General features: G+C 43.2%; 1 protein-coding gene across 2 annotated transcripts; it reads left to right on the top strand.

Moving 5' to 3' along the window:
• The first annotated feature begins 22 nt into the window (after positions 1-22).
• On the top strand, positions 23-13511 carry ssbp3b (single stranded DNA binding protein 3b). 2 transcript variants are annotated; one of them, XM_010730203.3, is made up of 18 exons: positions 23-255; positions 1005-1077; positions 1230-1291; positions 1395-1479; positions 7554-7643; positions 8793-8867; positions 9109-9171; positions 9265-9328; positions 9430-9503; positions 9675-9739; positions 9836-9884; positions 10158-10193; positions 10312-10366; positions 10456-10520; positions 11582-11660; positions 11819-11847; positions 11939-12040; positions 12282-13511. In XM_010730203.3, exons 1-18 carry the CDS (start codon positions 200-202, stop codon positions 12309-12311), a joined length of 1152 nt encoding a protein of 383 aa, XP_010728505.1. In that variant the 5' UTR covers positions 23-199; the 3' UTR covers positions 12312-13511. The 2 variants fall into 2 exon arrangements, with proteins under 2 accessions (XP_010728505.1, XP_010728506.1); XM_010730204.3 differs by lacking the exon at positions 8793-8867.
• The last annotated feature ends 2936 nt before the right edge of the window (positions 13512-16447 follow it).

Below are 16447 nucleotides of genomic sequence, written 5' to 3'. Positions count from 1 at the left end.
GCGGCCTCTCATTGGCTGCCGGCTGCATCAGTCACGGCCTTGGCCCCGCCTCTTCCCCTCCGCGGACCAGGCTCGGTTGAGTCGTCGGGTTTGAGCAAAAGCAGTGCGGTTGGAGTGCGCGGAGAGGGTCGCGGCCGCGATGATCTGACAGATGAAATAAAAAAAAGAAAGAGAAGGAGGCGACCTGCGACACAAAACAATGTTCCCCAAAGGCAAAGGCACCCCGGTGCCGTCGGACGGCCAAGCACGAGAAAAGTAAGCGCAGAGACGGTGATTATTGTGTGTTTTTCGCCTCGTAAGTTTTCCTCTCTCTCTCTCTCTCTGTTGTTCGCTGGACAGGCTAGGCGAGAGAGGCGATTTCCTCCTACCGAGAAAGCAATTGAATGAACCGCCTTGTCTGCTCGCCATTCCTTCCCTGCGCTGTGTTTTCTGCTACCTTTACCTCGCTGCTGTCTCTTCACACTCCTGTCGAGCAGTTTTGTGGCGTTTTTTTGCTCGCATGTTTTTGTTGTTTTTCTCTCGGGATATATTCCAGTCGAAGAAAAACACGGAGAGGGAGAAAACAATAACATCGCCTTTTTGCCACACAGTACATTGTTTTCTCTGTTGCGCTCTGGATAGGCTCCGTTTTTTTATTTCCCTCAGCCCCCATCAGTGCCACCAGGATACTGTATCCAGCTAATACACAAGCAACATTATGCTTTTTAAATTTAAACATCACCACTCTTAAAATTACACTGTTGCTTTCTCTCTCTCTGCATTGTTGTGAATCTTAACCAGTTTTTTTTGTTTTTTTGGTTTGGTTACACAGTCCCCCCCCCACACACACACACACATTTAATTTTTTTTGGCATAGGCTATTTGGCAGCCATTGTTCAGAGGGCCTGTGCCCGACTCTAGTCACTCAGTGTGCCCGATGAAGAAGATCTAACCTGCCGTTTATTGTTTTTAGTAAATTAAATCTAAAATGTTTCTCCTCCTCTTCCTCCTCCTCCTCCACACAGGTTGGCTCTGTACGTCTACGAGTATTTGTTGCACATTGGAGCACAGAAGTCTGCACAGACCTTTTTATCAGAGGTATGTGAGATTTGAAGGGGGGGAAAAAAGTTCAACCCTTTCCTTTTTTTATAATCAAATTAAACACTTGATTTGCATGTGCATGCATTGCATGCAGCTACATTCAAATGTATTTAATCTACACCCTTTTTTTGAAAATCCCCATTTCCTAGATCCGATGGGAGAAAAACATAACACTCGGAGAACCCCCTGGATTCCTACACTCTTGGTGGTGGTAAGAGATAATGTCTCCTTGTCTCCCTGTAAACATGTCCAGCGGTTTTGTGTGTGTGTGTGTGTGTGTTTTTTGTTTACTTCATGACTTGTCTTGTCCACAGTGTTTTCTGGGACTTGTATTGCGCTGCGCCGGAGAGGAGAGAGACATGTGACCACTCCAGCGAAGCAAAAGCCTTCCATGATTACGTGAGTAGCGCTTACACTTGGAAAAACTGCTGCACAGATTGCTCTGTCTTCTCCTGAAGAAGACAACAAGTTTGCCTGTCAGGGCTCCGGTTGTGCAATGAGTCAGAATTTTTTTTTTTTTCCCTTTTTTCATTGGCGCTATCAGAGCAAAGTCCTCTCTGTTTGTCAACACTCAAGTCCTGACAAAATCTCCCACATTCCCCTTCAAGAGTGATACAGCCGCCATACCAAATTCCCTTTTAGCTTAAAGAATTCACAGTGTAAAAGGAAAAAGCTGCCTTTTAATGCATCTTGAACACGCTCTTCCAGAGATGTACGTCATTTTCTATTCCCCACTGCATCTTTTGTGGCTGTGTTTAACTACCTAATGTAAATTGGGACTGTATTTTTTTTTTTTCTTCTTTCTCTCTCCTCCTGAATTTACGATCGGTCATCTTGCCCCCCTGTCGGTGGGTCGACTGATGCGCCCAACAATGAGCTTTATAGGCTTCTGGGAAAATGATGCTGATGTCAGCATGTCCTGAGTCAGACCTGTCGAGTGCTCTCCCCTTTATCCACGCCGCGCTCGAGCTCCCTGCCTCAGTCGTGAAGACAGAAAAAGAAAACCTGCCGTGTGTTCTGCACAACTAATTTATGCACAGATGTGTGTGTGTGTGTGTGTGGTAGCTCGAGTACATGCTGAAACATATTACCTGCAATGACATAATCCTGATAGATTTGACAGTTGAGAACTTTAAAGGCTCCGTCTCCGATCCAAAATTCACCCTCTCATGCTGCCACAGTTTTCTTCCCCGTATGTTACGTTGTCTCCTGCTTTGAGCCACCATTCAAAAAGGAGCACCAAAAACGGCCTTGTGAAGATCAAAGAAAGTGTGAATTGCTTGTCAGCTTGGCTTTTAACCTTTCCCATCCTCGCGATTCTTCGACCTTACCCGAAGAAGAGGACGCGAGCATTGTGCGGCGGATGTAAATAAAATAAAGATACGTATTCACAGCCAAGAAAAGACACTGGAGGTTAAGGAGTCCTCTCAGGGTTATGATAGACAAGCCTGGTTCGTGTAGGTAGGTCCCATAGATGTATCAAGACAGGAAGGGGTTAAAACGGAGACGTTGGTCTCGCTCTTGGCAGATAAGGTTGTCAGGGTAACAGGCCTGATCTGGCAGGTGACCTGGGAGCCCGGAGAGAGGCTACAACGTGGCTCTGCCCTTTCAATAACCTGGTTTGTTATTATTCCAACTCATGCAAACAAAAAGAGTTTTGAAATCAGCCTTTATTCGCCGAGCTTACTTTACAGTGATTGATTGCAATATCTTCGATTGTTTAGGTAGGTGGGACATGTTTTTGCGTTGTGTGGTTGTGTCTTTTAGTCGCAGAGTACAAGAAAGCGTCGCATATTTCAGACACACTTCATCTGCTTGGAGAAATCGCGTTTCCAAACATTTATTACATATTGTATTCTTTAAATTTTCTCTACTGTAAGCGAAGATCGAACTCTATTTTTCTGTATCATAATGAGAAAACCACCTCAGACCAGTTTTGGGAGATTAAACAACATAAAATAAGCTGTTAGATCGCAGCTCGTGGTTTGACTGAGGCCATTTTCATAACATGGAAAACATTAAGCAAATGAGGGAACAGTGTAACGTCAGTCTGGGCTGTGTGCTGCTGTGGTGAGGAGCTTTGAGAGTTCCTGTGTGGCTGACTCTCCCCGACATCTTGTGGTTGCCCTTCGCTCTGATGTTGGTTCTCCTTGTGTTCACTTGTGGATGTTGGGGGTCAGGCGTGTGTGTGGACAGTACTAGTCCTTGGACCCTCGCCTTTGTCTAGGTGTGGGGGAGGTGAGTGCTGCTCTGTCAGCCGGCAGCGCTCGTAAACCCCCGGCGGGCCTGATGAACGCTCCCTGAGGGGCCCCGTCGCCATGGCGTCAAGCATCTGATTGATGGCTGTCACGGAGCTGAGGGGCAGATTGGGAAGGGGGAAAAAAAAAGGAAAGGGGAGTGGCACTGTGGCATATGCCCAGCATCCACCACCGTGGAGGGAGCTGAGGGAATAAAAAGAGGCAGGGGGCTGGGGAAGAGAAGGGAAAAGAGGAGAGGAGCGAGACGAGAAGTGGAAGGGATCTAGAAAAGTAACTAGAGAGGATGGGAGCGAGCATCCAGTCAGGATCCAGAGTGGGTTTTATGATGTTGATTGATGGTTAAACATTTACAAGCTAAACATAGGGGCTGGTTTCTTTTGAGCGTCAGTTTCAGTGGAAGAAGTGAGGCTGTTAAGAGCACGCTAGGTCAGGAGCCGGCAGTTGGGTGGTCCACCTCCCACCTCACATCACTTCTCCTTCATCCCCTTTTTAAATGTTACATTTTTTCTTCTGTCTGTTTGTGTCTATGTCGGTGTATACCCTTGTGTTTTCACAGTTACCCCAGTCAACCTCTTGGTCATCCTCTCTCATTCCTACTTTTTCTAACCCCACCCCCCCCATGTGTTCCCTTCTCTCTCTCTCTCTGTCTTTGTTTTTGTAAAGAGAGCACAAGCACATCCGCCGCCACTCTGGCCTTTTATAACCTCCTTCAGTGATTCAAGGATTCAGGGAAAATTTGTTTGGCTGGGATTTCTCGTACAGTACACACATACATACACACGCTGAATCACGGTGGGTGAGGGGTGATTGGGTGGGTTAGTCTGTCTTAAAGGAGGTCCCCTGGGGAGTTGTAAGGAAGGCCCCAGACAAGAGCCTTATAGCCCGGGGCAGGGCTGAGACATCTGCCCCCCTTTCCTGTACCAGAGAGTCTGCAGTGAGAGGTGGTTCATTTAGACCGAAAGCAGCATCAAGCCAGTTTGGGACAGTCCAGCAAGCACAGCTGTGGGCTGTAGTGGGACATGATAAAGATCTAACACTACATGCCTGGGAACCCGCCATGCACGTTGCTTTTTCGGTCTGGTAGTTTCTGACTTCTATATAGAGCTGTTTAGACTGTTGACATTGTTTATGGCTGTGGTAAATACCTTTTTTTTTTTAAATACTCCTTTGTTTTACTTCATTATTTCTGTGCAGGCCTCATTCTAGGAATCAGCTACATGAATATAGAGGAACAAAACAAACCGTTTCACTTTGAAGGAGCCAGACAATGTGGTTGTATGAGCGTGTACTACTCTACTGTTAAACCGGCCGTAAACTGTAGATCAGTCTTTATCTATAATAAACAGAGTGAGTTCTTCCTCCAGTTGTATCATAACCTGGCTGCAATATAGTGGTTTTGTGAGAGGCCCCTTTCTGCTGCTCAGAGCTGGTGAAGTTAGGCCGTTCGAGCTTTTAAAACGCAAGTAAATTTCCCTCTTCATTAAAAGAAACGAGATCACTACGAGGGCGGGTTGCAGGAAGTTGCAAAGTACTAGTTACCATGAATTCTGAAAATGTCAGATCTATGATTAACCGGTTTTACCTTCTAATGCAAACGGTCCAAATGATGCATGAGATTCTCTGGCTATGGTGGAAGATTTATAGTCTGTTCATTAGGGTGCAAAGCAATAAGGGGCGGCCTGGTGACGCAGAACTCTTAAGAAAGCTAGACATTAATAAGGCTAAGGGTGCTGACCACAATACTTGCATCTAAATATGCTCACCAGAAACATGTTCCTCTTCTTGCAACAATACCATAAATCTATGATCTCACTGCGTTTAGTTCCTGTCATAAACCACAAAGCGGTATATAATTGTCTAGAACAGTAAAGTAGGAGCGACAACAATGAACCTCTAGCTTGCATTCCCCACAAAGTGTCTTTATAAATCTCTGAGCAGTTTAGAATTGGTTAACAAATGGTTATTTTGTCTTTTAAAGCATTCAAACGCTGCACCGATATGTCTTATTATTCACTTCACACAACTATTGTGGTCTTTTTCCACAATAGTAACATGCGTGTCACATTTTAAAAAAAAAATCAACGTTTGAGGAACTATCTAAATACTTACCCAGAATCCTTGTGTGTTTGTATACCGGTCAGGCCATGCAGGTTAGATTTTCGTAATTGCTGGGTGAGTTCGTTCCAAGTCGGTCACTGTGTCAGACAGGATGGAAACCTCGCTTCATCCTTGTTTAACTTGAATGACTTGTCTGGCCAGTTCAATTACTGCAAAACAGGTTGTGTTTTATATATGCAGATGATTGCATTATGTTTTCTCCATGCAGTGTTGGTCTTCAACAGTTGTTTTAATATATATATATATCCCAATATGGTGCATTAGATGAAGAGCCAAAAAGATATGTATTTAATAATGATTTTGAAGTTAAATCGAATTTAGATTTTTTTTTTTTTCTAATTCAGTTGAAATACTTTAAATATCTTGGTTAAATGATTTAGTGGATGATAACGATATTATACAGGCTTCTGTCAATGTAAGAAACATCAATGTTTTCATAACCTGCAGTGTAAATGTATAGGAGTCATGTCAGTGTTCGTTGGAAGAAAGAAAACCCCAGCAGTATTCAGTACTCCGAGACAGTCACTGTTGCGTGCACCAAGTTTTCGGTTGCTAGTCATGTGATCGCCAGCACACGTGTTCCTTCGTTTCGGGCAGAGGTAAGAAACCTGGTGAATAAATGTATTTACAGATTGCATAAGGTAGAAAACAACATCAGTGATTCATTGCTGAATCCAGACCAGCACTAAACTTACTGAAGGACTCCTGCAGTCTGCAAATGACGTGGAAAAGATTCACTTTTATTGTTTCATTTGGCCTTAATCAAGAGTTGCATCTTGGTGTCATCATGACACTTTTATCGTGACCATGTGTGTGCAATTATTATTTTTTCCAAGTAGATGCTCAACAGGCTGTGAATTTGAGTGAGTCATTGTTCTACACGAATGGTCTGGGTAGTTGAGAGTAACTGTTGGGTGAGGAAGAACACGAAGTTTGTCTGCGGAGCGTCTGAGATCTCCAGAAAATGTCTCATCTTACACATTTATAGGCGTATGTTTATGTTAGCCGTGTTCGAGGATTTCTCACCTCTGCTATCTTGCTGAAACAGGATTTACAGGCTGCCTGTGTCTCTGTGTCTGTGTCCCGGTGGTGGTGGTGTTGGTGGTGGTGGGGCCTGATGAGACGTGACTTTTCCCTGTGGCCTCACTTCTCTCCCTGCTGAGGTATTTCACAGTGGCCCTGCAGTGGCAGCCTGAGCAGATATAATTAGGGGAGGTGCAGTCGATACTAGGGAGTGTGTTGGCTATTGACCAGTGATGTCTGTAGAGCTTTGGACAAAGACAAGGTCTGTGTGTTTGTGTGTGTGTGTGGGGTTCTGGTTCATCCATCCCTGTGGTAATCATTGCTTGTTTGTGTACGTCTACACTATAACATGAGTGAGCTGTGCATTAACAAACGGGATTGAAGGCGCTGCTCTCGTTCTGTAGCTGTTCTTTGGAAGCTAAACCCCACAGCTCCGAGGACATTAGCCCATCTCGGATCGCTTCAGCTACAGGGAAGAAAAACTCAGTCAATTAGGAGCGTGTGACCGAAGCAAATGGCACATTAGTGAATTAGGGCTGCGGTTTGAGCAGGAAATCGGCCCAGCAAGCCCCTGCTGTGTAGCAGCACTTTGGAGCCACTGACTCAATAGAATCTCCCTGATACTTATCTGATCCACTGGATCCTGGATCAGCAGGGTTTAGAAGCCTCAGTAAGGACCCCGGTAAACATCCGTTACATACGGGAGACCCACAAATAACGCGGGGTCTACCAAATGCATTTCTCTTTCTTTCTCTTAAGATGAGTCGCGGATAGGTTAAAGGATGTTTAAACGGCAATTAAATGAATTAAATCTGGATAAAAGTCACAAAGCCCGATAAGATGAGGCACATTAACCCATTCAGAGCCTACGTCAACAGAATATTTGATTCCTCACATGTGCTCCTCCTGTGGGCCAGCTGTGCCCAGAACCTCATTCACAAAATGCTAAAAATAGATTTCAATACAGTTATGTTACATCTGCATGTCAAGTCCTATACGTGTACCGTTTGTCTCATCATGTGCAGCACATTTCAGAGGTTTTTAAATGTTGCTCTTTTGTCTCTTTTTCTTTAGAGTGCCGCAGCAGCCCCCAGTCCTGTGATGGGAGGGATGCCCCCTGGTGAGGGCATGCCAGGAGGACCCATGCCACCTGGCTTTTTCCAGGTCAGCCAATCGCCTCACTGATGCTGTGTGTTACTAGGAGTGCTCTTAAATCTTCATCCCCTACATTCACTATTAAATCACTTCATAATCAGTTATCAGGATTGTCCCAGCTGGCTCCAGCTTTTTAAAAAGCTGTCAGGGGTTTCGTTGATTTTTCTCCACACTGGTGTCTATACCGCTTCTGTCTTTTTGTTTTGCTCCAGTCTGCTCAGTGAACTTGTAGTAAACGTCATAGACGTTCTGTCTGCCCGAGCCCCCTCCAGTGCTGTAAACAGGCAGGCGTGGCCTGGCCATTTTCCCTAATGGAGAAATCGAAAGGTGCAGCACCTACTGTAAATCAATATCTCATGAGGATAAACTCTTGGCAGGAAACTGTGTGGAACTGTGGCTCTAAGATGTGACATACATTTGCGATGTTGCTCTGCCTCCATTAGACTAAACTATTCGCTTAAAATCCACCGTCTTATTATGCACTAGAAGCTGCAAAGGCGTGACTTGTTATGCGATCATGTTAATATCAGGAAAGACATTTTTGACATTGATATGATGATATGAACGCACACACACACACACACACACACTCACTCATACTTTCCATACCAGGATCCATTGGAGGAGGCTCAATTAGACCCCTCGCTCTCTGTCAGATCAGCAACATTAGCGACACAGTGCCGGTGTTTAGTGTTGTTATACAGCTAATTGCATAGAGCTTAATTGACGCTGTTAATTCAGGGAAATTAGCACTGATAACATGCTGCATGCAGCAGGCTTCTTAATGTCTTGACTGACAGGCAAAAGAGCATACATCCTCTCCATCTTTCTCTCTCTCTCTCCCTTTTCTCTCATTCAAGGCTAAGCCATTTGCTTGCTCTCCTCTGCTCAGTCTCTCTCTTTTACTGTGTTCGGTACATGTAAACATCTTATTTTTGTACATTTATTTTGCGCCACACTTTTGGTTCTTGCACTCCGACTGTCCTCTGCCCTGCAGTAACCCTGCTTCTCTCTCTGCCCCTCTTTTGTCGCTTCTGTTTCTCGCTCCCTCTTTTCTCTCTTCGTCTCATCCTCTCTCCCCCCCGCCCCCTTCTCTCCCTCCTCTTTACTTCCTCCTTTGCCTCTTTTTATTTTATTTTATTTTGTACGATGCCACAGGGTCCTCCGGGTCCCCAGGGCTCTCCTCACCCTCAGCCTCCTCCCCCTAACAGTATGATGGGACCTCACAGTCAGGTAACACTCCCTCTCCCTCTGTCTCTCTTTTCTCTGTTTTTTGCTATCTGTGGTCATTTGGGAACGCTGGTTCTCCGTGCTGATGCTTCATGCTTTGGCATTCGTCTCAGCTCGGCGCTTTATGCTGCTTTCAGTATTCGCACCAACATGCTGTTGAGAAATTAGAACATTTTGAGAGATTTATGTCACTTTCTTGTTGAAATCTCACAGAACAACATTGTTTTGTTTTTTTTTGTCGTAGTCCTTCATGTCGCCTCGCTTTGCCGGAGGCCCAAGGGGTCCCCCCATCAGGATGGCCAACCAGGTAGACCTCTCACACACACACAAACATGCATTATGGATGCAGAATACATTTTAAAAAACGCAGCTTCATTGAGTCTTTGTTTATCCCCTGTAGCCACCAGGCGGAGGACCAGGTCCTCATCCCATGCTGCCTAACATGGACCCTACACGACCACAAGGTGTGACTCAGTACTGAATTTACTTAAACTACATATGACACCTGCAGTAGAGAATCATTTTCTGGCTTCTCTCTTCACAAGAATTTCCCTTTTCCCTCCAGGACATCCTAACCTGGGGCCAATGCAGAGAATGAGCGGCCCTCGAGGCATGGGACCCATGGGGCCTGGCCCTCAGGTAAGCTATTCTCCTTGATGACCCATTAGTGGTGGGTTTTTACTAGACTAGTGCTGATAACAGTAAATTGTGTGCTAGCCAGATTTCTTTGTTATTACCATACTCTGTAGTTTAAATCCTTAAACTTGCTTTTGACAGCCAGTTTAATGATTTTTTTTGTTCTCTTCTTAGAACTTCGGTGGTGGGATGAGGCCTCCACACAACACCATGGGTCCCAGTATGCCAGGAGTGAACATGTGAGCCTATTTTTTATTTTTTATTTATTTATAAATATCTCTGACAAGTCTTTTAACCTTAATGTGTTATAAAAACCTAACATTTCTACTATCCAGGGGCCCAGGGACTGGCCGGCCATGGTCCAATCCGAACAATGCCAACTCTGTGAGTACTAATGCACACACACACGGACACACAGAAAAACTCTGGTTCAGATTGCAGTCAGATCTCCTCTTAGAGCTGAGGAGGTCTAATGTGCTCCAAGGTTCTAGTCTGGAATGTAATTGTAGTATTATGTGTCATGGTTTCCACCGACAGTTGGACAGACGGCCATAATGTTATTAGGATGATCAAATGATGAATGTTGGCATTTTGAGTTATAGAAAGGGTTTGCACTCACCCATTTCTGGTCTGTAATGTTTGTGTTTTTGGTTTCAGATGCCTTACTCATCACCCTCTCCTGGTGCATACGGGGTAAGAACACATCCTAGAATCTTAACTTACACATACTGTATGAATTTCAGCATAGGAAAGTAGCTTTTTAAAGTTTTTACATCTAAATTTGTTTTTGTTTTTTGCTTTTTCTTCGCAGGGTGCTTCTGGAGGTGGGGGACCCCCAGGAACTCCCATCATGCCCAGCCCTGCAGGTTAGTGTTTCCCTGGCTTAAGCTGTTAATCTTTACCCTTTTCATGCACCATCTAGTACCAATTACACGTATGACTGCACCTTTTCCAGACTCAAACAACTCTGGTGACAATTTGTACACCATGATCAACACTGGACCCGGCAACCGAAATAACGTGAGTTTCTTTTTCGCCATTCTAAGTTTGAATATTGTGATTATTGAGTACTATTGGTGTAGTTGGCATAAATCTGAGCACAGAGCACAAATAATGTTTGGATCTCACTAACAAACCATTTTCTACCAAGAGCACAGCCCATCTCAGTGTTATCCTGTGTCGAGCTGTCTGTTTTTAGAACCACCTAAACATCAGAGTCTGAATGTAATGGGGCTCACTTAGTGATAAAGCAGATGTCTGAGGACAACAATTAAGTGGCTGAGGTATTTGGTGTGTTGTGAGCTCCACTGGTCGTTGTGAGAAGCTCTTACCATTGACTAAACACCTGACCTCTCTACCACCTTAACATCCAGTATCCATCTTTGTCTCCAGACAGCTGGTGGGATAGTGAGGATTTCCATCTTCTTAATCTATACGTCCATGTTGCTGGGCAGTTTTTTTTTTTTAATCTTTGCTGGAGTTAGAAATGATTCCACTCTTCAATTTATGTCATGCTGTTGTGTCATGCTCACAATTACATATGGAGATGTAAGATTTAGTAGCTTTCAGACAGATCAAGCCGAGCCCATGTCGAGGGGGAAAGAAACCGATGTACTTGATATCTTAATTAAAACCTGAAGTGTTTTTATGATTTATTAAATGGGTTATTTAGCTAATTTCTCTTACTTGTGCATAAATGGAACTAGCCAGCATAAAAAAGTATTTTACCAGTACGCTGGCCTTACTAAGGTACATTCACACGTCCTGACTGGCACTCAAGAATGTACAGACGAGATTTTTATAGAAACAAAACAAATGCACTTGTTATACTGATTCCGTTTGTGTGTTATTTGATATTGTAAGCTACTGTTTCAGCCGCTCTGATGGACAGAACGAGGTTTTTTTTTTTCAGTTAAAGGAAGGACGAATGTCCACCGTAGCAGAAATAAGTAAATGTACCACGTAGTTAGCTGAGTTCCTGGTTATTTTTAGTCATTTAAATTTGAAGCTGGTTGGTTTACTGAGGACTGTGCTGTGGAGATGTGGTTAGTGAGTCCATGCTGCCTTTTTTTCCCCTTCAGTTCCCTATGGGCCCCGGATCTGACGGACCCCTGGGAGCCATGGCTGGGATGGAACCACACCACATGAACGGGTCACTAGGTAACACTACCCACTACACACTTACCAAAACAACACAGAAATGTTTTTTCAAACTAAGTAGATGACAATAAATTGTACTTCAGGTAGAGTCAGTGCATAAAAGAACGGCTTTCTTAGGATCATAGACTAAATGTTGTTTCATATTCTTTCATTTTTAGGCTCTGGTGATATGGATGGAATGAACAAGGTAAACAGTGTTAACCATGCAGATAATGTTTGCATTTAGAGCCAAATCTTCACTTGTGAAATCTTATACATTGTGCACTCTCTGTTTCCAGAATTCCCCAAACAATTTAAGTGGCATTAGCAATCCTCCTGGGACCCCGAGGGATGACGGGGAGCTGAGTGGAAACTTCCTCCACTCCTTTCAGAGCGAGAACGTAAGTCTCTCTTCTTGCCAGTTCCCCTTACTCGGCTAACATCACTGGGCTGCTGTTGACTGTAATAGTACTTTGATGAAGTCAGAGGTAGAGCGCCGTTGACCACACGGTAAAGCCACAGTCGCAGCATATTAACATCAATGACTACAGTAGTAGCGGTGCGGAGAGCTAACTGGGCGTTTGACCAACTCTGTAGGGAAAAGGTGTGTTTTAATCCTCTCTTCTCTGTGCTCCCCCGTAGTACTCTCCAACCATGACGATGAGCGTGTGACACCCCCCTCCTAACTCCACCCTACCCGACATTATTTGCCATCATTCCGAGGATCTGAACTCACTATAGGACACGGCCAAACACATCAGCACCGAATCAGGGACAGGCGCCATTTTGGTTCCACACCAACGCCAGAATGCTGATCGGGGAAAAAATCGAAATGGCTGGCGACTACTGCTCCTTGCTCAAAAATGAAGGACAATTTCTCCATTTATCACAACCCCAATTGTGACAAAACCAGCTACTGAAAATGCATACATGACACGTTTTATGTTCTTTGCAGAGCCCCCCCCGTAAAAAACCCCTCTCAGTCCCCTCGACCCTAGAGCGAAGAGGGGAAAAAAATGGTTGAAGTTTACCTCTTGTACTTTTTAATTATTGCTTTGTGGTGCAAGATGTGCAGGAAATGTCTCCGCTTTTGTCACTTAAAACACTGGAGAGTGTGTATATGCATTGTGAGCTTGGAAAGTCTTTGTCTTGTCATTTTACTTATCGCCATGCATACTGTGTCACAAAAAGTCAGTTGACACAGGACTCAGATTTTGCCTTTTACTCTGTGGCCACCTTTATGAATAACGTACTATTCTTCCCAAATGCCCACCCTTCTATTTAAAGAGGTTTGTAAGGGGGAAAGACTTGAAAGAACAGCTTTTATTCTGACGACCTTTCGCAGTATGTAAGTGCTCAGTCGGTTCTTACATTGTCAATTTGTTCCCGTTTGATCAATTTCAGTCTCTTATTGTTGACAGCGATGCAACTCTGCAGTCTTTGCCGTTCAAACAGCTAGACTGCTGTTGCGTTCTGTCAAGGGGAAACCAGACTTCGGCATAAGAAGTGAGTGCATGAATGCTGAGAATCTGTGTACAACATACTACCTAGTGCTGCTCTTTATGTGGACACCTGCTTTAAAATGTGGTGTATATCTCTTTACCTGTCTGTGCTTAACACTCTGTGCTCTTCATCGTCGTAGCCTTCTGTGTTCTTTCCGGTTTGGTTGATTATAATGAAATGGCTATGAATGAGCTGCCCATTTTAATCTCTCGTACATATTGGTTGTTCATACTTCCCTCCTGTATCATTGCCCCCTCCCCTCTTGGCCCTGCCCCCTCTTGCCCACCCACACATTTTTTTATATTTTGATACAATCTTTGACTACATATATTGCCCCAGTTATTCAGAGTTAGTCAAAGCTTTCTAAACCGATTCTAGTAGGCATCATTATAAACTTAGCGGCAGTCTTGTAAATGTGATGAAAATTTTTGCTTTCTTTCTTTTTTCTTTTTTTTTTTTCCTGTGAACATTACGCATTATACACATCTGTCCTATGTTGCCTTTATTTGCTGATATTTTTTTATTTCAAATTGAGGAAAGATTGCTTGTTAATATAATTTTACAATAACTTAAAAACCTGTGTGGTTTGTTTTTATTTTGCCTGAAACTAGATTCACATCACATTAGATGTAAAACTAAATGAAGTTTAGAATATTCTACTGAAGCTGTGGACATGACGAGTAATGGTAAATCTACGCTTAAAAGTCCAGTGTGTAGGATGGATTTAGTGGCATCTACTGCTGAAGTTGTAAATAACAACCAACTGAAAACCCATCGCTTATAACCCTCCTCTTCCAAGCTTGTGGGAGAACCGGTGTTTGCGAAAAACACTAGAGCCAGTGTTTGATTTGTCCATTTTGGGCTACTGTAGCAACATGGCGGACTCTGTGTAAGAGGACCTGCTCTCTGTAGATAAATAGGCCTATTCTTAGGTAATGAAATCACAATTATTATTTTCAAGTGATGAAAACATGCATATAAATATTATATTCAATTTCTGCCAATAAATATCCTTTAAATATTACACACAACCTTTCTAAAGATGTGCATTTTAAAAAGTAGTCAATTGATACATAGAATGATGTTTGTAATGTAAAAAGAGTTCAGCTTGAACTCCTAGTCCACAGTAAACGCACTACAATCACAGTGTAGCTTGTTGTAGCAGGTGTGGGGACAAAACAAGTTTAAGTATAGTTGTTTATGAGGCAGCAGCTAACATTACATACCACATCTCCTCTGCTTTGACCACCAACGCTACACACAGCAGTCTGTAGCAGACAGGATGCACCGGCATCACCATATCACTGACATCCACTTATTTGTGCAGTGAAGCCACTGGAGTTGTTGTAATCCATAACTACCAGGCTAACAAGGAAATCCTCGAGCACGAGGGAGACTTTGTGGCGGTGAAACACTCTGCGTGTTGTGACGTGAAAGGACGAGGGACATATGTTTCAGTTGTGTACAACAGTGGTTCTCAACCTGTCAACCACTCCACTTGATCACAAAATGAAATATTGATTAATTGGCCACTAAATTGTTTGAATAACACAATCTGAAATGTTTCTCGTAGAGGAAATTTACTATTTGATGGAACGTTTTACAACCCATACATATCTAATACCTAATGTAATAACGTGTAGACATTTGGCAGTTCCCCAAACTGTCACCTCAAAACATCTCTGCAAGTCCTCAGGCCTTTATTTCTACATAAGCAGCATGTGGAATATCGCACTAGACTGCAGTTTTTCACAGTGTAAACAGGATGGTGTTTGGATGCATGACATGACATCTGAAGGGTGAGACTAGGATTGGTAAAGTGACCTTATGTCATATACATTCTAGGTAAAAGATTTTAAATTTTCAGAATCTGACCTGCATGTTAAATGCAAACAACCTCACTCACCTGCTTCTTTGCCCTATGGCTGTTTCTCTGAGGAAAGGGGGTTTTCTCTTTGGATTTATCCACGATTAAGGCAGCTTAAAGCAACTCAGGTCATTATAGTAAAGTTAGTGGGGGGTTTTTTGTGGGTCACTTGATCTTGAAGATAGTACAAACTCGGCCAGATGGTGACTGAACCAAAGTCTGAGAGCCAAAAAGGAAAACAGCCTCATGTTTTTCATATTTGTTGCTCTGCTGTTGGAATAGAAAATGGCTTCACATTGCCCTCTGGTGGGCTTCAGTGGACTCACCGGCTTTGAGGAGACCTCTGACCTAGACACAATATTTACCCTCTCAAAAACCAAATGAACATACTATACACGGTGGCTTTGGTTTTACCATAAGATTCAGATGTGAATCTTAACAAAAAGTCCATAGTTGGGGAGGATCTGACAGTGTTCTGGTTCCTGTCTAACAATAGGAAATGAGGCTGAGCTGCTGCTGGATGCCTTCCACAGGATGTGGCCTGCCTGGGCAACAGCCAAACCTCCTCTCCAACTTCAGAGCCACACAGTTAATGTTATGAAAGCTGTAGCCACACAAAACTGCTTTGTTCACTACTATATCCTAGTAGTGAACTTGTAATAATGAGTTATGATCCTGTCGTTTTAGTTTTTATTATGCTTATATATTAAGATATAAGTCAAGGCTCACATTACCACTGATGCTGTTTATTCCATTGATTGTGAAAGTAATACATGTTCAAATGTATAAAATATACATTTGAGCTTATTAATTTAGTCTCAGTGTGGAGAATAAGAGGCAAAGACTATAACAAAGACAAGAGGAAAGCTGATTAAACTAATTACAAAAATACTGTAGGGAGTCTAATTATACCTATCTTAAGGGAAATTAAATTATCCGTTGCAGTATTTTCCATTGTCAAAATAGTAATAAGCCACTTTCTGCTCATTCACTACTCACACAGACCTTCATCAATAAAACAGAGTACGAAAAGCCACAAAACTCACATTTGATTACAGTCTTATGTAACACTATAGTAGATGTTTTAGATCATTTTCGAGACATTGGAAGCCAAAATCAATAGATGTGCAAAGATTAGAAGTTAGATATTAACTCACATCAGTGACTGAATGCCACACTCCACAACTGGCGAGCGCACTGAACTTGCGCGACCTGCATATAGTACAGTACAGTACGTTTACCATTATCACTTCCAGACAAGACAGCAAACAACAGCCACATTGTCATGTGGTGGAAGACTGCTGTGTGCTTCAGTTTGCGTCAACGTTAAAGCCCCCCCGGCCATTTTCTCTGAAAAAAACATGATGTAAAAAATGAAAAACCTCTGAGGCTTTAATACAAGTGCAGATATGTGGCAAACAATAACTAACTGACACAG

This window comes from Larimichthys crocea, chromosome XVII (genome assembly GCF_000972845.2).
Source record: "Larimichthys crocea isolate SSNF chromosome XVII, L_crocea_2.0, whole genome shotgun sequence".
Classification (NCBI taxonomy): Eukaryota; Metazoa; Chordata; class Actinopteri; family Sciaenidae; genus Larimichthys; species Larimichthys crocea.
The sequence above is the reverse complement of the archived record's forward strand: the minus strand, read 5'-3'. Positions and strand labels throughout refer to the sequence as shown.

Bases quoted from the DNA above. Each gene is read 5' to 3' on its own strand.
- ssbp3b (XM_010730203.3), top strand. From the start codon at position 200: ATGTTCCCCAAAGGCAAAGGCACCCCGGTGCCGTCGGACGGCCAAGCA. The intron at 256-1,004 runs GTAAGCGCAGAG...TCCTCCACACAG, and splicing joins GACGGCCAAGCACGAGAAAA to GTTGGCTCTGTACGTCTACG. The intron at 1,292-1,394 runs GTAAGAGATAAT...TCTTGTCCACAG, and splicing joins TTCCTACACTCTTGGTGGTG to TGTTTTCTGGGACTTGTATT.